Source organism: Protobothrops mucrosquamatus, unplaced genomic scaffold (genome assembly GCF_001527695.2).
Source record: "Protobothrops mucrosquamatus isolate PMUCROS unplaced genomic scaffold, P.Mucros_1.0 scaffold807, whole genome shotgun sequence".
Taxonomy (NCBI): domain Eukaryota; kingdom Metazoa; phylum Chordata; class Lepidosauria; order Squamata; family Viperidae; genus Protobothrops; species Protobothrops mucrosquamatus.
This window is the reverse complement of record NW_015387072.1, coordinates 132,308-150,608: the sequence shown is the minus strand read 5'-3', so window position 1 is coordinate 150,608 and position 18,301 is coordinate 132,308. Positions and strand designations below refer to the sequence as shown.

Here is an 18,301-nt window from a genome sequence, read left to right as displayed (position 1 = left end):
ACACATATTTCCGATGGTCTTAGGAACCAAGACACCGCTCCTCTATCCGTCTCCGCACGGCTTCGAGCTGGGGGCCATTGCAGCGCCAGATTCGTTTCCGTCGAGCATCTCCTAAGGGAGGCTGCGCTGCTTCGCGGCCCTTTCCGTGGAGGAGGCTGAACTAAGCTCTGCCGGCGCTGTCGCCCTCTTGGCTCTCTCTCTCTCTCTCTCCCTCTCTCTCTCCCTCTCCCCGCCTGGGTGCTTCTCCAACCAGGCTGGGTGGAGCCGGCGGAGCGGCCTTCCTGCCCCCCCTCCCCGGCCAGCTGGAGCCGGGCAGGCCGGCAACCTTCGGAAGTGAGGCGAGGACAGGCGAGGCGCGCTGAGCCCCGGGCGCGGTGGGTGAGTTGGCGGCATCGGTGCGCGCTTGGAGAGCCCTTAGGGTTGGGGGTCACCACAACATGAGGAACTATATTAAAGGGTCGCGGCATTAGGAAGGTTGAGAACCACTGGGTTAGACAGTAGGATGTCAGTTATGGATGAAGTTGGACCAACTTGGTGGTCTAACTATGCTGCTAAGCCAAGGTTTGTTTAGCTATGATCGGTTACATAAGCACCCATTGGTTGGGTCCGTACAAAAGATAGACTCACTGGATCTAACTCAGCTACAGGAGAGTTCATGGACAGTCTGCTTGACAGCAATAAGAGGCTTGCTCTTTCCAGATGCTTTTTTGACCTCCCAGCCTGGCTCTCTGTCCTGTGATTTTATGCTGGTCTCTCATTCAATAGTAACCTGATCTGACCCTTTCCAGATCAGGTGAGCGGCAAACCAGGCCATTATTTGTGTCACCAGTGTTCAAAGTCACAGAAGTGTTTTACGTCACTGGGGGAAACTATGAGAGAACTCTTTGCAAACAACTTCCTCTTATGCTTTAAAAATCATTTTTTTAAAGTGATCAGAAATATGACCATTTTTAAATGATCCATGCTGATTTGCTTCTTGCCACAGCTGTTTTTGGTGCAACATTTGTTATTGCTTCTTTTTAGTTCCCTTCGGATGTAAACAGCGTTTCCATCACAACAGGGTGAGAGTTGTTGGAGCAGGTGATATAATTGTGGGAGGCATTTTTAGTTTTGTGCAATTTGCTGCCTAGTTACTTGGGTGGGGGGAGATTCTAACTGCCACAAACAAGCTTGAGAGCCACATGCAATCTGCAGACTGTCTAAGTATTGCTTAGGAAATTGTTAGCCTAGCCAAGTTCTTCCAACCTTCATAATAAAACTGTCATGCAGCACATGATTATGTCCTTGATGTGGTATTAGAACCATGTGGGTCATTTCCCCTGCTGCCAGCTGACTGGCAAGCATCTCAGGCATCATGCTATTGGTTGATTGTTCCATACATGTGTTTTGCTTTTTCTGAACTCTAAAGCTGATTGTTGTTGAGCTGAGACCATGACTTTGCTATCTGGATTAGTTCTTCGGCGCTAAAAGTTAGAAGCTAGGGAAGCCTTTCTACTAACAACGTCCCAATGCATAGATAGGAGTATCAAGATGTTACTGGTGTGTAAGGCAAAGGAAAATATGACTTGCTTGCTTGGAGGTTGGGTCACATGGATTATCAGAGATTATTCAAGTAGTTTGCTTATGCGGGATTCCCCTTCATTTCTAATATACCTGTGTGAGATTTCTGGTTTATCTCCTGAGGCAATCATATTCTACAGGACTCCCTGTAAGGGATTACTCTATTAAGGCTCCTAATGGAACCCAAATAACCCTAGTAGAGCTCAGTAAATATTTAACTGGAACTTAAAAATATATATATTATGTCTCATAATATTGACTTGTGATGTTGCCCCAAATGGTACTGTGTAGAATCTTTATAAAGTTGGAGTAACCATCAACTTGTATTACTCCCTCTTTTGCCTATGGTGTAATAGCTGAGAACCCAAATACCAAAAAGATGGCAGGAGCTTTTACTCCTCATTCCCTCTGGTAAGGCATAATGCACATTGCCTGTTTCCTAACTCGAGTCTATGTGCTGATGGTGTGCTTGCAACTTTTATTTATTTATTTATTTAATTTTTATACCACCCATCTCCCCTGAGAGGTGACTTTGGGCAGCTTACAAATAGAAAAATAGAAACAAATAGAAAAATAATTAAAATATAACATTAAAACTTCACAGATTCAGATGTTAAAACTATACAGAAACCAGGACTAAGAGATGGGATGGGGATGAGGACTTCTCATCAACCACCTTGAGCAGTGAGCGCCTCCCTGGGGGCCCCAGACCAACTGGCAAAGCCACGTTTTAATATCCTCCTGGAAGGCCAAAAGGGTGGGAGCAGTTCTCATCTCCGGTGATAGTGTTCCATAAGGATGGGCTACAACTTTCCTTGATCTGTAGCTGGAAACAGATTTTTGGTGGAAGTGTCCTGTTTGGGGAACAGCATTTTGGATGTCTGAAAGTTTATTCTGTAGAATATGTTTCTGACCCTGACAAACAAGCTCATGAAAAAGAAAAACATAATGAAGCTGCCGATCAGTAATTTGGTTCTGAAATGTCAGTGATGGCAGTTATATAGATCCGTTGTTCCCAATCTGATAGCTGTTTCACAAATGCTCGATTGGGCCGCATGTTATTTTTACATTTTTGGACGTAATTCCAAGCGTTCTGTGAAGAAAGGTATAAAAGGCAAAGATCAGAAGCAGGGAAAATATTTGAGGAAAGCCCCAAGAATCTTGGGGGAATAGAAAACTTGCATTGTAATATGTGTTCATAGAGTCACAGTCATCTAAACACATAATCAGGGGAAGGTTCTCTGTAACTTCATGGTGGAATACATGCTTCATCTGCCAAAACCCTAGGTTCAGTTCTTGATACATCAGTTGAAACTTCACCACTTTTATAAACTAGCCATGGCTAGTTTATAATATTTTGTAAAAAGTATAATATTTTGTAAAAGTAAAAAGTTGAGGTTTGAAGTTGATACTCTATTGCACCAAAGGAAGTCGGAAGTCAATGCCTTTTTTTCCTTTTTTTCTCCCTTACCTCACATCTCTACTCCCCTTACCCGTCGCCATCTTTTCCGCTATTTGCTTTTGTATTTCCATTATAAACTAACTAGCTGTACCCGGCCACGCGTTGCTGTGGCTCAGTCTGGTTAAATGGAAAAGAAAGAAAAGAGAAAGCGCACGTTTCTAATATGTTTAATTTCACAATGCTTGTGGGTATACAATATTTTTTGTTGTTCCATTGTCTGTGCATCAATTCCAACGTAATGTCACATGAAATAATTAAATCAAAATGAAAATAAATCGAAATCTATGAAAATTCAATTTAACAATGCAATCGGAAACATTGAAATGGAATCATAAAATTGGAAATTTGGAAATCGTAAATGGATCGTAAATCGGAAACATTGAAATGGAATGGTAAAATCGTAGAGTGTGTTGCTTTTACGTCCAACAGATGGCGGTGTTTTTTAAAAAAAGCATGTTTTTACCTGTCACAGGTGTGACATCTATATAATATAGGTATATAAAAACACGCACGTATTCGAATGCAACGTTGTGTCAAAATTTTAAAGCAATCGGTGAAGAACTTTCGGAGATTTAAGATTTGAACAAACGAACATTTACATTTTTATTTATATAGATAAAACTTTCTAAATAGCAAGAAACTTCACCGCTTTTTATATATATACAGTACACAATAAAAGGTGCAGGGCTTCAGCCATGCATACCATGTTGTTTTTGTTGACTGCCTCTAAAGACACCTTTGGAGCTATAAGTAGGTAACACAACCACGCTTTAACTCGCCATATTTTTCATTCTCATTTTCTAGCTAAAAGTCAGGTAGCAAGTGATGGGAAGATCTCCTTGCTTAAGCCTTTGGGGAGCCACTGGCAATTACAGTAGACCAATATTAAGCAAAATGGACCAAAAAGACAGACTCAGTATAAGACACTAATAATGTGAGGCACTTTAAAATAAAAATGATTCATGTTCTAACTTGGGTATAAAGCAGTGGTGGGATTCAGATATGTGAACAACTGGTTCTCTGTGTGGATGCCACTTCCAGAAGTCCATTCTGGACCTGGGCAACAAAAAATTAGCTACCGGTTCTGCCAAAGTGATGCGAACCGGCTGAATCCCACCACTGGCATAAAGGCCACTATAACATCTTTGGTTTCGCATTCTGTTTTTAGAACTGCCTAAATTGGTTACCATCAAACTCAGTTTGACAGTAGAAAATTTACAAGCAATGTAGGTTTCTGTTCCAAGAATCTTACAGTTGAAAACTCACACACACACACACACACAAAAACCCAATAGAGAATGGAAGAAAAATTTGGACAAAAAGATATCTGAGAATAACATATGATGAGTGCAGCCTCATGAATGCTCAGCATAATGGCAAAACATGTTAGGGATGGGGAGAGCTAACATTAGTGTATGATAGCCTCTCCCTACTTGTGTCCTCCAGATGTTTGGGAGGTCACAATCCTAGTGTATCCAGAGAGCACCTAATAGGAAAGTTTGTCACAGGTTATCAACTACGCTCACCTTCAAGTAAAGCTTGCAAGAATGGATAAGATACGCCATCACTGCTGTGCTACACCTGCTTATTCCAAAAGTGGAGAAGACCAAGACCGCTCCTTTATGGACGTGAGCATCTAAACAAAGAAATAATTTTGCATTTTTTCATTAAGAGTTTGAGGGCAATAAATTCTACAGAAGAACAGTTAATTTTTCTTTTTACAGTTTTAATCCTGATGCCAATTTATGTGGGAAAATTGTGAGAGACGATTGGGCCAAATGTGAATTCTTCAAGTTTAAGCTCATTCATTTAAGTCCAGTAGGAGGTCCCACTGATATCAATGAGAGTTATTTTCTGTCTCAAGGTATATAACAGCTATGGGAAGGCATGGAATTATGGCCCAGGGGACTTTAGGGCCTACTTGCCAATGCGCAGATTACATATTCCAATGGAAAATGAAGTCTATTATCTAGGGAACTAAAAGATTTGAACTGACACCATGAGTTCTCTAAACAAAAGGAATTTAAAAAAACACTACTGTATAAATATAGTTGGAAAACCAGTTTGGTGTACTGTAGTGGTTAAAACACCAGGCTAGAAACCACGAAACTGAGTTCTAATCCTGCCTTTGGCATTGAGTCAGCTCGGTGACCTTGGGCTAGTCTCTCCCAGGCCAAGGAAGGAGGCAGTGGCAAACAACTTCTGAAAAACTTTACCAAGAAACAGTAGCGCACAAGACAATGATGATTTCTATATATGTTCTCTAGATGGACATATCTGGATATTTATGTCTGGATATTTCAATAAAAATGCAGGCATAAGTTACACTCTGCAAATCAATAAGCAAAAGGATCAAATTTACACTGATCGGCACATATCTATTCAGAAGCCATCTTGCCTCAGCAAGTGGTCTATATTCATATTTTCCTCTGTTCTCCTTAGAGAAGGTAAGTCAAGTGGTTGCTCTTTTCCTGATGCTGGAAAAAGATGCAGCTGCTTTAAGGAGTTGCAGACAGGTGCTAATTATGTGCTGTAGCATCCTTTTGCTTTTTTTTGTCCACATTACCTCTTAGCCTGCTCTATCTCACAATTTTAGATGATCCCTAAATGTTCAGCTGGCACCAGAAATCTGGGGTTTCTCTATTATAGGGTTGTGATTGTGACAGGATCAACAGCAGTCTGAACCAGCTAAACCACAGATTCTTTTTTACTGTTCTGACTTCATGACAATTTGGAATTTAGGATCAGGAATTTTGGACTATATTAATCATCATTAATTCATGCCATTCCATGATCTTTTCTTTTAGTCCAAATCAGTATTTCTCAACCTCAGCAATTTTGAGTAGACTTCAGTTCCCAGAATTCTCTAGTCTAGCCAGTATGGCTGGCTGGGGAATTCTGGTAGTTGAAGTCCACTTATGGACTTCCCTCAAGAAATTCAATCTGAAGGCTTTTAACAATCCTGTCTCTTTAGCAGGGATGAGATGAGGTGAAATGATGAAAAGATTGAATATACAGAATAAATAGGTAAAAAAGAGTTTGTGGCTATATACTTGCCCTCTGGACTGGGGGGGAGGAGAATACCACTAGAGTCTACTTACCAATAAAGTGACAAATGTTGCTGAAGTCAGAAAATAAATCTGCCTCCAGAGAATCAGGAATAGGAATATGAAGGAGATTTTCTCTGTCTTCAAGGAAGCTGGGAAAAAGATATGATCTGCTTAAAAGCATGCAAAATTGAATCAGTCCATAATCATCACATTATAATTGTTTAGCATTGGAGTAGTTCAAATTTGTTTAGGTATAAAACTCATAGGATGGTCTTCAGTCAATCATTCTCAAACTGGCCTAATTCATGGAGTTGTTTGAAAAGATAATGTGGTGGAAACTATATATACTGTAAGCTATTAAGGACGTGTAATTTAAAAAATACAACAGAGTTTGAAAAATGGGCAAGGAATCATAGGTAATCTAAGTCTATATTTTTATAGATCTATTCTCATTGTGCAGGGGATACAAATTGCCTAGAGTCTTTAAATGGGATGTATGCCTTCTTAAAATCTGAATATGGAATCAAAGGATGCCTTCAGGCTGAGGGGATTTCCAATCACCTACCCACTTCTATCAGATATTGAGGTAGACAATGTTTGGCTGATAAGAAATCCACATTTTTGACTTCCAGTTCCGGATCGCGGCGTGTCTAGCCGTACGAAGAGACTCGTCTCCTCGTCTCCTCGTCAGCTAGCTTCCCTCCACCGGTAGACCCTTATGCGGGTCGAAGGTCGTCCTGGAGGGTGCGACTACCGTCGAGGAGGCTGTGCTCGGCTGCGGAGGAGCAGTGGCTCCTCCAGCTGTCCGAGCTAACTCCTCTCGCTATTCTGACTTTTCCTGTAAAGAGTTCCTGACTATTTCCCTTTTCTAAGAAAGCGGCAGCTGCCTATACAGGAAAGAGAGCTAAAAAGAAAAAGATTAATAATTTTTTTTTTTTTTTAGGTTGTTTTTTCTACTATTGGACTTTTTTGGGGGGGATTTTAGGGGAAAAAGAAGAAGAAAGGGACATTGTTACTTTGTTTTTTTTTTTCAATTTGATAATCCTCTCTTGTTAACCTTTTAAAAAAAAGAGAGAAAACTTTTTTTTCTTTTCTTTAACTTTATTAATTTGGAAAAAAAGACTTTATAGTCCACTGAGGACATCTGGTGGTGAAAAGCAAAATTGTAACTGTACTTCTCCCTGTTATTTGAAGAGGGATTGGATTTTCATATGATAATAAAAGAGAAAAGATAACTTGACAGCTGTGGTGAAGCTGGCTATTAGACCTTTGGAGGCGGACATTTGTGGATCTTTTTCAAATATAGTCTCTAATAAGGGAATAGGCTAATCTACCACCAAAATGGATGAAAGTTATCCACATCTTGACTATGATTTAATACTGGAAAAAATATTAGAACTTACAGAAGACTTCAAAACTTATTGGAAACCTTGGAGAAAACTTAAAGAGGCTACCTTGGAACCTCACATCGACTCTCCAATAATGAATCAAGTTATGGAACAAGGAATAATAGAAGATGAACTGAGTAATCCTGAACAGGCCTTTACACATCAAGACATACAATTCAAAGAGACAGAGACACTATGCTTACAACCCAATTGTGAATCTATACTGGGAGAAAATGTGGAAACCACTGAGCCAACTAATTCCACACAACGTTACCTACAACTGATGGATAATTTTGATGACCAAGAAGTAACTGCAATTGACTCAGTTCAATTATTAAAAATAACAAAGATTGATATTCAGACACAACCCTCTGGAAAATACAATAAAGCGGATAATTTATTTATAACCATAACATCGAGTAAAAGTCAATATAATACTCAGATGATATTGGCAGAAAGGGAAGAAAATTTTGTTCAGTTTGAATTGATTAGAAATTTTTGTAATCAAATCTTGAGGTTTGATAACCGAAAAGCTTTAATATGGGAACCAACTTGGCATAGAAAGAAAGCTAGAGTCAGGTTTAAACATGACATAAAATGTTATTTGATGGGTTAAAAAGGCTTTAGAGATTTTCTCTGATTTAACAACGAATGAAGGATGTGGATTTACTGTTATTATAGTTGATAAGTATTTGAGGGAGTAAACCTTTTTAGGGGGTAAAAAGACTTTATAGATGTAGATTGATGAAATGATAGAATATATTTTTTAAAAATAGAAATGTATTTTTTGGACTTACATTATTATTATAAATATGATAACTATGTTGTAATAGAGAGAGAGGAAGAGCTATTTGTGATAGGGAAAAAATCTATCTCAATGAATGACCTATTATTAAGGATACCTGAAATCCCAACTATATGTTTACTAAAACGTAATTGGAATATGACAACTCTAATTAGTAAAGTTTAAAAACAGGATATAGATTATTATAATCGCATGTGATTGATGATTTCTGTTTGATTGAACTTTACCTAAAACTGTATTAATTTTAATAAGCAATATTATATTTAGGAAATAGAGAGGAAATTTTTGATAATTAATTTGAGCTATACTTATATGATTTTGTCTTTGAATGACTTGACACCCTGACCACCACGTTGTGTCCTAAGCTGGGAAAAAATGGAAAAAACCAATAAAACTTTTTATAAAAAAAAAAAAGAAATCCACATTTTTTAGGGTGACTGAAGGCCACTGCAAGCTGGTTTTCTTTCTTCCAGGTATGTTTTGGATGGAAATATTAAAAACAATATTAAGCCTACTCTAGGTTTTTCATTTATAAATTCTGTATGTCTGCCACTGCACATTGATAAAAAATTGCACCTTTAAAAAAAATATCAAGTGCTAAAATTCAGTGGCATGACTGGAAATGGCCTTACAATATCCAGGACTAAAATAATGCACGGGAAGGTAACTATTGTGATTTCTCTTACAAGACTGGAAGAGTGGGGAGTGCTGAATTGTCTCCAGTATACTATTATTGGGAGCTGCATACTCACAATGTGCCAGCTTCCTCACAGATATTAATGTGAGCCTTGATTTTCAGATCCTTCTGAATCTGGCTGTCACAGGCTTGCACATAGTTTCCCATGTACAGCTTAGCCGGCAAGATTTCTGCTGGATAGGGCTTAAAGGCTTCCAATTCCTGTGGGGGAGGGGACAGATTACCCAATGAAAATACAGTACTTACGGTATTCAAAGTCACTGTTGAATCAAATTCAGGTTCAGGGAGCTAAAATCAATATGGCCATTTTCAAGATCCTCTTGATCGCAAGGGATGTGTGTGTCACTGAGTGATTAAACTTCACATCTCAAATCCAATGAAGTTTAGAACCTTACAGGCTGTGGACCACTGAAAACGAGTCTCCTTGAACTCAATGATGCCTACTTCTCATAGACAAATGGAAAGCAGGCAGTGTGAGTTTAGCTAGAAGAGAACTCTCAAGTATATAAAGATTTAACATTCACAAGAGAATATTACAGGGATAGTTCTTAAATAAAAATGCAAGGATCCTTTAAAAATATCCAACAGGAATAAACTGATGCCATAAACTTTCTAAAGAGGAAGGACTCTGGGTTGTCTGTTTCAAATGCCTACTGGATCTGGGAAGCTTTTGCTACTTAAGGAAAAGAGAAGGAACGCAGAGTTCAAACACTCCTGAATAATAAAAATCTAGCCTCTGCTGAGAGAGAAGATCTGAGCCTACACTCACTGTGCAGACATGCTGAGCAGAACTCTTCAAATAGTTTTAAGCAGGACTGATAAAAACATTAGGGAATAATAGAGATGGAAAGAGTATGTTGGGTATCAAATGCTAGACATAATTCTTACAAAACTTTGGGGTGCAATCTACCTACTTAGGGAGAGACTCTTTTGAACAATACTTGCTTTTCAGCTAATGCTACAGGAACATGAACCACCCAATCATCGCTTTATTCAATATTATAAGCTAAGCCTTAGAGAATGCAGTCTGCTTTATAGAAGAACAAGAGTCCTCATCCAAAATTCTGAACTTATTTTTATGGACACGAATCTCCCATCTGTACCTACTTTTCTTGACATTAACATCTTTTGCATGTTTGTAATGTACACATTTTGTATATGCCTTTCCCTAATATTTACATCCTGATATACATTTGGATTGTAAGATGCATCATAAAGTTCTGAAAATATGGCTTCCTATACAATAACTCTTTCCAATCTGCACACAGAGTTGTGAAGTGAATATTTAGTATGATTACATATAAGTTTGAACATTTCCATAATAATATGTTTGTCAAAAAAAATAATAATACTCCAGGTGAAATTTTGTGACTACTTGAAGAGCTGGGAAAGAATTTTCCCAAATTGCTAAAAATACCACAAGACCAAGATCAAGCTAATTCCAAATCAAGTTGGTGTGAGTCTGGAAGCCACTAGGCTGGAGAACAATTCTAGAAGGGATTAGAAAGGAAGAGCAACTAAGAAACAAGCGGTTTCCAAGATTCTCAAAATAAGCACAGAGAAGAACAGACAAAGAACCATCAGGGACTACCGACATTTGCTTCTTCTGAGGCTTTCAACAACTAACTGGAACATCAAAGAAGAGGGTTGTAGTTTCCCACCACAAGATGGCTATATATGTGGGTGTGCATAGGTACCTGAGGTTTCCCACTGCCAATTTATTAATAAAAAAAAATAATACTCCTTTGACTTGAAGAAAAAAAAAGGGAAAATCTTGAAGTATAAGGAGAAAACCTGCTCTTTCCTCTATGGTGTTTGTCGTACTTGAGGCATCCAAAATATCTTTTGGGTCCGGAGATAATGGTAGGAGGCTGTAAAGAGTTCGTAGCCGCCTCTTAAGATCATGACTGGAAAGCGGGTAAGGCGTTGCATAATCCTTGCACAGCGAGCTGCAGAGCCTTCTTTAGCATCTAGAATCAGATCATTTGGAAAGGAAAGTGTTGGTACAAAATATTTATTAATTTGTGGCATGGGCTCCAATAAGTCCATCCCATTTGTTATTAGATTTCTGTATTACGTATATATTCCCCTATTCATTACAATATGTTCCAAGTTCTGCCTCTTAAAAGCAATGCCTCTTTCTATATGTCACTCCATTGTTTTTTCCCTAGTATTTATTTAAATGACTTATAACAATGGCTAAAGCACTTACACTTATATACTGCTTCATGGTGCTTTACAGCCCTCTCTAAGCAGTTTACAGAGTCAACAATCTGGATCCTCATTTTACCGACCTCAGAAGGATGGAAAGCTGAGTCACCCTTGAGCCGGTCAGGATCAAACTGCTGGCAGTTGGCAGAATTAGCCTGCAGTGCTGCATTCTATAAGGCCACACATCTCACAGCAATGGCTGTATTAACCATGTTATTAATATTTAACTATATGAGTTTAGCCAGTCATTTTTTGTTCTGGGCTGCAAAATCTACCCCCACCCACCCACCCAAAGGCTGGAAAGGAAGGTACTTCTATGGCAGACACACGTCAAGGAGTAGTGGATTTATCTACACCCTTACACCCCATTTACATGAACAAGTGATTTGCCTCTATAATGATAACAAAAAACGTACTATATTCAGAGGATGGTTTCTTTCTTAATTCCCTTATGTCAATTCCTGTGTCAAATGCTAGACGGAGAGAAGAAGAAACAAAAAGATTTAACACGGGGTTTTGAAACTGTTATTGCAGGATACAGAAGCATTTCCCCATTTTAGAAGTTCCCATGCACAACATTTGCTGCAGTAGACTGGCTCAGTTCAGCAGCCTCAGGTGGAGTAAGGCATCAGCTTGATGTACTGTAATTAAGCCTTTGATGATCTGGTCTCAGACTGCCAGGAGCCCAACAGTCATGGTGGCTGGGAATTCTAGATACTAATTCCAGTACACCTAATCATCACCAAATTTAATGAGAATGAGAAATTTTGGAGCGTCACTCTAGAGTGAGCCAAGCCTTAGCAAACTATCCTGCCTCCTTAGTTTTGAAAAAAAGAGGAATGGTACGTGTTAGTTCTGTATCCACTTCAAGTAGATCATAATCCATGTTAAAAGCCGCATCCACAGACTCCGTTTTGCCATCATATACTATACAGTATCGTACACATTCCAGATTGATGGATTGAGGCACCAAGTATTTGCCCAATGGATTCTTTAAAACAAACAGACAAAGGTAAATTAAGTAGCACCAAATACAGATACTAAAGAATGGAGTGTGGTATTTCTGTGGTGGATCCTAAGGAAGTTAACCTAACCCCAACAGAAATATCCAAGATATGGTCCCGTTCTTATAAAGTAAAACTGATTTTGAAATCTTCAGCTGTGAAATAGCCCTTTCCTTATAAATGGTGACATTGAAATGTCCAACTGTGTGTTGGAGAAGATGAGATCAATTTTAGGGTAGAGATAATGGCTCCCAAAGAATCTTGCCATGGGGTCATGCTTGCTAGGGCTAATATGGATTGGTTAAAAATATTTGAAGAAAACGTGCAACCTGTTTTAGGATGCACAGCTAGTCCTCGAGTTACGAGTGTAATGGAGCCTGCCCATTCCACTGGTAAATCAAAAACTTGTAGAGTGAATCTCGTTCGAGGTACGAGATCACTCCCTTTCTTGTTAAAACACACACAGCTCGTTAAGCGAACATGAGGTATCTCAGGGTGGGGAAGGCCATGGAGGGCCTAGTGCTGGAACAGGCTTCCAAGGCCTCCCCGACCCACTAAGATACCGCATACTTCCCCTTCCCTTCCTGTTGCACCAGACTCACCTGGAAAAGATCCGTCTCCTTTCTGCTGCGGTTCCAACTGCTGCCCGGAGGCCATCTGGAGCCCCGATCCAGCCTCGAGACACACAGAAGCGTCCCCCAGTTTCGGTTCTGTTCTCAACAGAGGCCTAAAGTACCACGAGATCACGCGAGATCAGTAGCGTGAGATCTCGCCCCACTGATCTCGCGTGATCTTGAGTTACTTTAGGCCTACATTGTCTGCGAACATACCAAAGGTTTGGAGCAGCCAAGAAAGCGAAGGATCTTGATCTTCGCAGGATGAGTATTGAAGGCCTGGTGCCTAGGGAGGCCCGGGCGGGGGTGGGGAGGGAGAGAATAACCAGGGTGAATGTTGCAGAGCCACTGTGATCACTCGTAAGGGTGAACGACTGCCGTGGTACTGCAATATTCGTAACTTCAGGACTTGCTTGTAAGCACTAGGGGGCGCTCATCACGTAACTTTGAATTAGTGTTAAGTGAACGCTCGTAACTCGGGGATTACCTGTACATTCATTTTCTCATTTTGAATATTACCCTATATCACAAGAAAGATAGTCCTCGGGATTTTTTATTTACACCCCCCCGGGTTTTGAGCCCTGGTGGCGCAGTGGTTAGAATGCAGTATTGCAGGCTACTTCTGCCCACAGTCTGGAGTTTGAGCCTGACAGGCCTCAAGGTTAACTCAGCCTTCCATCCTTCAGAGGTTATAAAATGGGGAACCAAATTGTTGGAGGGGGTGATATACTGACATTGTAAATCAATCAGAGAGTGCTATAAAAGCACTATGAAGCAGTGTTTAAATCTAAGTGCTACTGCTATTACTATTTTGAAGAAAATGGATATTACTAATGTTTAAGACTCTTATTATAATGTTTGTTTTTTTTGTCTCAATATGCCAAGAAACTATACCACTGTTTGTCACATATGGGTATTGGTGTGGGCAGATGTTATAGCTACCTCAAAATTATAGCTACCCCAAATGTTCAATGCTACTTTATGGAACAACAGGTTCCCCAAGAACCATTGACTGCTGTATTCAAAACAAACAAATTTCTAGTCTAGCATGAATCTGCCTTGCCAATTAAGAACAGTTTTAGAACCATTCTGAATCCTGACCCTAATCCTTCCTTCAAAAACAAGCCATCAAAATCAAATTATATGATTCTAAATTAAAGATTTTCACTTTCAAAAATCAAAGGAAGGGTTTTCAACTTAAAATACTTTAGAATGGTTTCAGATTACTAATAGAACAGTACTGGTAATGTTGAGAAGTACATTCAAGAATGAAACAGGGCTTTTAAAGGTTGTATTTGTTTTGATTTCAAAACACTTCACATCACTAGTCCAAATGTTGGAACACAATTACCCAGAGATCTGGTTTCTTCCTACTTGCCTTCTACGCACCAAGCCAAGTCTACTCTATTTTCTTGCACATTTATGCCAATACATTGAAGAATGAGATTGTTTCTGTTATGTTTACTCTTTTATTGTTGTGTTATGCAATGTATATTTACAAAGAAACAAGCCCCATTTTGTCTGATAGGGTTACATCAGGATAAATGTGCATAGGCTGGCATAAAGGTAGAGTATGACCATAAAAGCAACAGCTAATTTCTTTCCATACATATTGGCAAAGAAAATTAATAATTTCTAGCAATTAAAAAAATCTCTGCATGGTTGCTATCCTTCATTTTGGGTATATGAGAAGATTAAAAATCAAAGACCTCTCCAGAAATAAACTCACTGTTTTGACTCGTATTGCTGTCATTAAGTGGCTTTCATTATATTCCCTCTTGGTACGAGCATCTGAAAGTAAAACAAGAAAAAAGAACATATATTTATATGAAATCTACAAGTATAAATCTATACTGAACTCTATATGAATAGAAGAGAAGAGAACAGAATAAAAGTAGAGTAGAATAGAATAACAGTTAGAAGGGACCTTGTAGGTCATCTAGTCCAACCCCCTGCCCAAGCAGGAGTCTCTACATCTTTTCTGACAAATGGCAGTACAGTCTCTTCTTGAAAGCCTCCAGTGATGAAGCAACAACAAGAGGGACAGTGAAAAGTAGTGTTAAAGTGCTGAACCAGGAATGGCCCAGGAAACCACCAGGGTGACCTTGGAATGTTTATTATATTTATGCTAATCTGCTGCAGATGTTCTAAAGAGATAGGGTTAGCATCATAACTCTAAGTCCACCAACTTGCCAATTTTTAAATCTTCCCATCCCTACTCCAAACATTTGTGGGTGCTAGAGAAATCTTCAGGAGAGACTCAAGTTCTAATCCATTCCAGGGAAGTTCATTGGGTGACTTTGAATAAACCATTCTCTCTCAGCCTATCTTATTTTTCAGGATTGGTTTGCTGAAGAAAAATAGGAGGACAGAACATATATATGCTCCTGAATGAAAGTCAAGATATAAAGGTAATAAATAAATAAAATAAATATGGTCTCAGTTGGTAAGAACCTCAAGTGCAGCTGATCAAATTTAGTCCCAAAGCTAGGGCATTGTCTTCAAGGATTTGCTAAAGGATCAAGTGATGATAGCTTTGTACACAACTAGCTCATAGTTCTAGCAACACTCAAACAGTAATATACACTTATACAGGATTTATATGAAAGAGTTTTTAAAATTGAAAACATAGCAATGGCATCTGCAACAAGGTAGGTTGATACTGTATGTGTATCATGATTTCATCAAGCTAAAGATGGAACTTTAAACAGCAAAATTGGCATCATAACATCATGATGTACCATTTGCCTCCTTTCACACGAATGTCAATGACTAGCAGGCACAGTGCAGTATTCCTATGTCCAACTGCACAGTGTATTAGTGTAACTATCTTTGATATTAACTTTTACTTACCCAGTAAACAGAGATAGTTTGGCTCTGCTAATCTAGAGATCTTTGTGGACTGATTCAACAAATTATACAGTTCTGTTGGTTCACACAAGGTCACTCCTGCCATCCCACTGGAGAAATGCCAAAAATCCAATCACATTCTCTAAAGATTAATTCATGTAGAAGGCTTATTTGCACCCAGGTGACTTCTCCATTAAGAAAAAGTTCTTTTCTAAACTGAAATCCAAGGTATCAGGATGCCTTTCACTCTAAAGCAGATAAAAATGGGGCTGTTATATAGAGGTAACACTCAATATAGGAAATCTTGTTAACTCAATCTTAAAATGGTTTGCAAAAATTAGTGAAAAACCAGTTGATTATTAGGCTTATAGAAGAAAACACCTGATATAAAAGGAAAAGAGATTATAATATCTTTTATTGAATCACTGTTTGCTGAAAGTTCTCTGCCTTGTGCTTCAGATGGAATGGCTCCCAGTAGGATTAAATAAAGAGACAGGTATGACATAAAAAAATAGATGGGATAAAGGAAAATAAGAATATTCAGGCATTATTTCTTAATATTAGAAGGGATTTAGACTTTAGGATGACAATTGAGGGAGAGGCAATGCTCAATGAAACTGGCTTCACTGATAGAATGAAGGTGGCACTGCTTTCATTTTTTTCTTCTTTTGTTAATAAATGGGAGCTTCCCCATTTAGGGCTGAATTAGCCTATGCACTCAGTGATATAGTTTGCCTCATGTCAATTTCATGAACAGCAATACTATATGGCAAGAGTGATACAGACCATCAAAATTAATAGGAAAATGATTAACTCTGTGTGTGTGTGTGTTTGTCCCACAGGTACAGATACTACCAGTCTGGAAGAATAGGTTGAAGTGGAATAGTGATTACTTCCTTACAGAGGTCTCAATGGCAGAGCTTATGCTTTGCAAGCCAAAATTCCAGATTCAACCCTCTATATTTCTACTAAGAAAGGCACACATTTGAGAAATTGTGGTGTATCATTGTGGACAATACAAAGAAAGATATAGACATTGATCTTCCATGGAAGGATTCTTTTGAGGAAAGACAAGATGTGAATATAATTGTAACATTATTTATGCTTCTGAAACACAGTCAAAATAATACACGACCACCAGAAGGATTTAAGTAAGAAAAATATACTTTACTAAAATTGCCAAGCTTTTGTTGGGAACTCCCAACATCATCAGGGCTAAAAAGCCAGTCTACAACGATGACTTAAATAGGTTTGGCTGACATTTGCACCCGGCTCCTAGACGGCGTCACCGGCCCGGGTTGATCAATACACATTTCAGCTGTTTCCTTTGTATTACGCTCTCTTTTACCATTGCCTTGGGCTTTCCTGCCTATTCTTTCATTACCAGTGTGTGGATTTGTTGGCATCCTTTTGCCCTCCATTGCCCAAGGCAATGGTAAAAGAGAGCGTAATACAAAGGAAACAGCTGAAATGTGTATTGATCAACCGGGGCCGGTGACGCCGTCTAGGAGCCGGGTGCAAATGTCAGCCAAACCTATTTAAGTCATCGTTGTAGACTGGCTTTTTAGCCCTGATGATGTTGGGAGTTCCCAACAAAAGCTTGGCAATTTTAGTAAAGTATATTTTTCTTACTTAAATCCTTCTGGTGGTCGTGTATTATTTTGACTACAATAATGCCCAGGAGTCATATATATGATAAATAAATGTGATTTAATTTCATCAGCTATATATATTATTTATATAATAAAATTAAAAAATGTGTAAAACACTGATCAACTCAGTTCAGAACCTAGGAAGTATTATTAAAAAAGAGAAATCCACCAACCATGTGCAGTTCATGACATCAATTGTCATGGCAATTATGATTCCTGTTGCTATGTGTCTGTCCACCGTTACCAGAGTAACCATAGAATCTACTATTCATAATACTGAGTTTAATGGTGTTACAATTACTATAGTTGCATACACTCTACCATCGGTCCTTACCGTCCAGGATGATATCGGCAATTTCAAGGGAGAAAAGCATCGCTGCGCCTATGGTGATCTTCTTCGAGTTCCCACCGTCACGTCTTGCGATAGACCCACCGGGCCTATGAAGTTCCCGTTCCCATGCAGGGACGCTTTATGGTAACTATGAGATGACGTCACTCACGCTTTCGTACTCGCGCTCCCTCTCCGCGATACACGACCCCGAGGGGCTGATGGTGTGAAAATCGTTTTTTTCGCGAACCCGTTAAAATATCGCGAGAGTTCCAGTCACAGGTTATAAAAATTGAATGACGTCTCGCGAGAGATGAGAAGTTTCTTCGTTTTCATCTTGAAAGCTGTGGTGCGAAGTGTAGTATGTTAAAGTTCCTTTCGCTTAACTTCACTTTGTCTGAGGCGCTAGGTTTCCCAGGGCAGAAATGACTGTTCATTCACAGGGGCCTAGGTAAATTAAAATGATTGACAGCCGGTGACGGCCAAAGGAAATGAGCAAGATGGGCTCCCGAGTGTTTGAGGAAGAAAAGCATAGCGAGAACTGGGTAGAGCTGGCAATAATGAATCCGGCAGGCTCATTCAATTTTTTCAGCGTTATTCCATTGCAAAGGCAAACGCCAGCTTTGTGAGAAAGCAACTTTGTTCCTATTTTTTAAAACGTGCTTTGAATTCTCATTTTG

The 18,301-nt window shown here is 39.1% G+C and overlaps 1 protein-coding gene across 1 annotated transcript; it reads right to left on the bottom strand.

Annotated features, from left to right (window-relative positions):
- Positions 1–2,431: 2,431 nt before the first annotated feature.
- On the bottom strand, positions 2,432–17,850 carry STYXL1 (serine/threonine/tyrosine interacting like 1). The gene is made up of 10 exons (XM_015818872.1): positions 17,628–17,850; positions 15,645–15,751; positions 14,521–14,582; positions 12,020–12,164; positions 11,590–11,646; positions 10,787–10,932; positions 9,018–9,163; positions 6,124–6,221; positions 4,549–4,658; positions 2,432–2,653 (listed from the first exon to the last, which is right to left on the bottom strand). The coding sequence occupies exons 2-10, from the start codon at positions 15,745–15,747 to the stop codon at positions 2,522–2,524; spliced, it is 999 nt and encodes a 332-aa protein (XP_015674358.1). The 5' UTR covers positions 15,748–15,751; positions 17,628–17,850; the 3' UTR covers positions 2,432–2,521.
- Positions 17,851–18,301: the final 451 nt, after the last annotated feature.

What these genes read in the sequence shown, in the direction of transcription:
- STYXL1 (XM_015818872.1), bottom strand. Translation starts at nt 15,747, where the DNA reads ATGGCAGGAGTGACCTTGTGTGAACCAACAGAACTGTATAATTTGTTG. An exon ending in AAACTATCTCTGTTTACTGG is followed by an intron (nt 14,583 to 15,644) that starts GTAAGTAAAAGT and finishes TTTTACTTTCAG; the next exon opens with ATGCTCGTACCAAGAGGGAA. An exon ending in CAGCAATACGAGTCAAAACA is followed by an intron (nt 12,165 to 14,520) that starts GTGAGTTTATTT and finishes TTTGTTTTAAAG; the next exon opens with AATCCATTGGGCAAATACTT.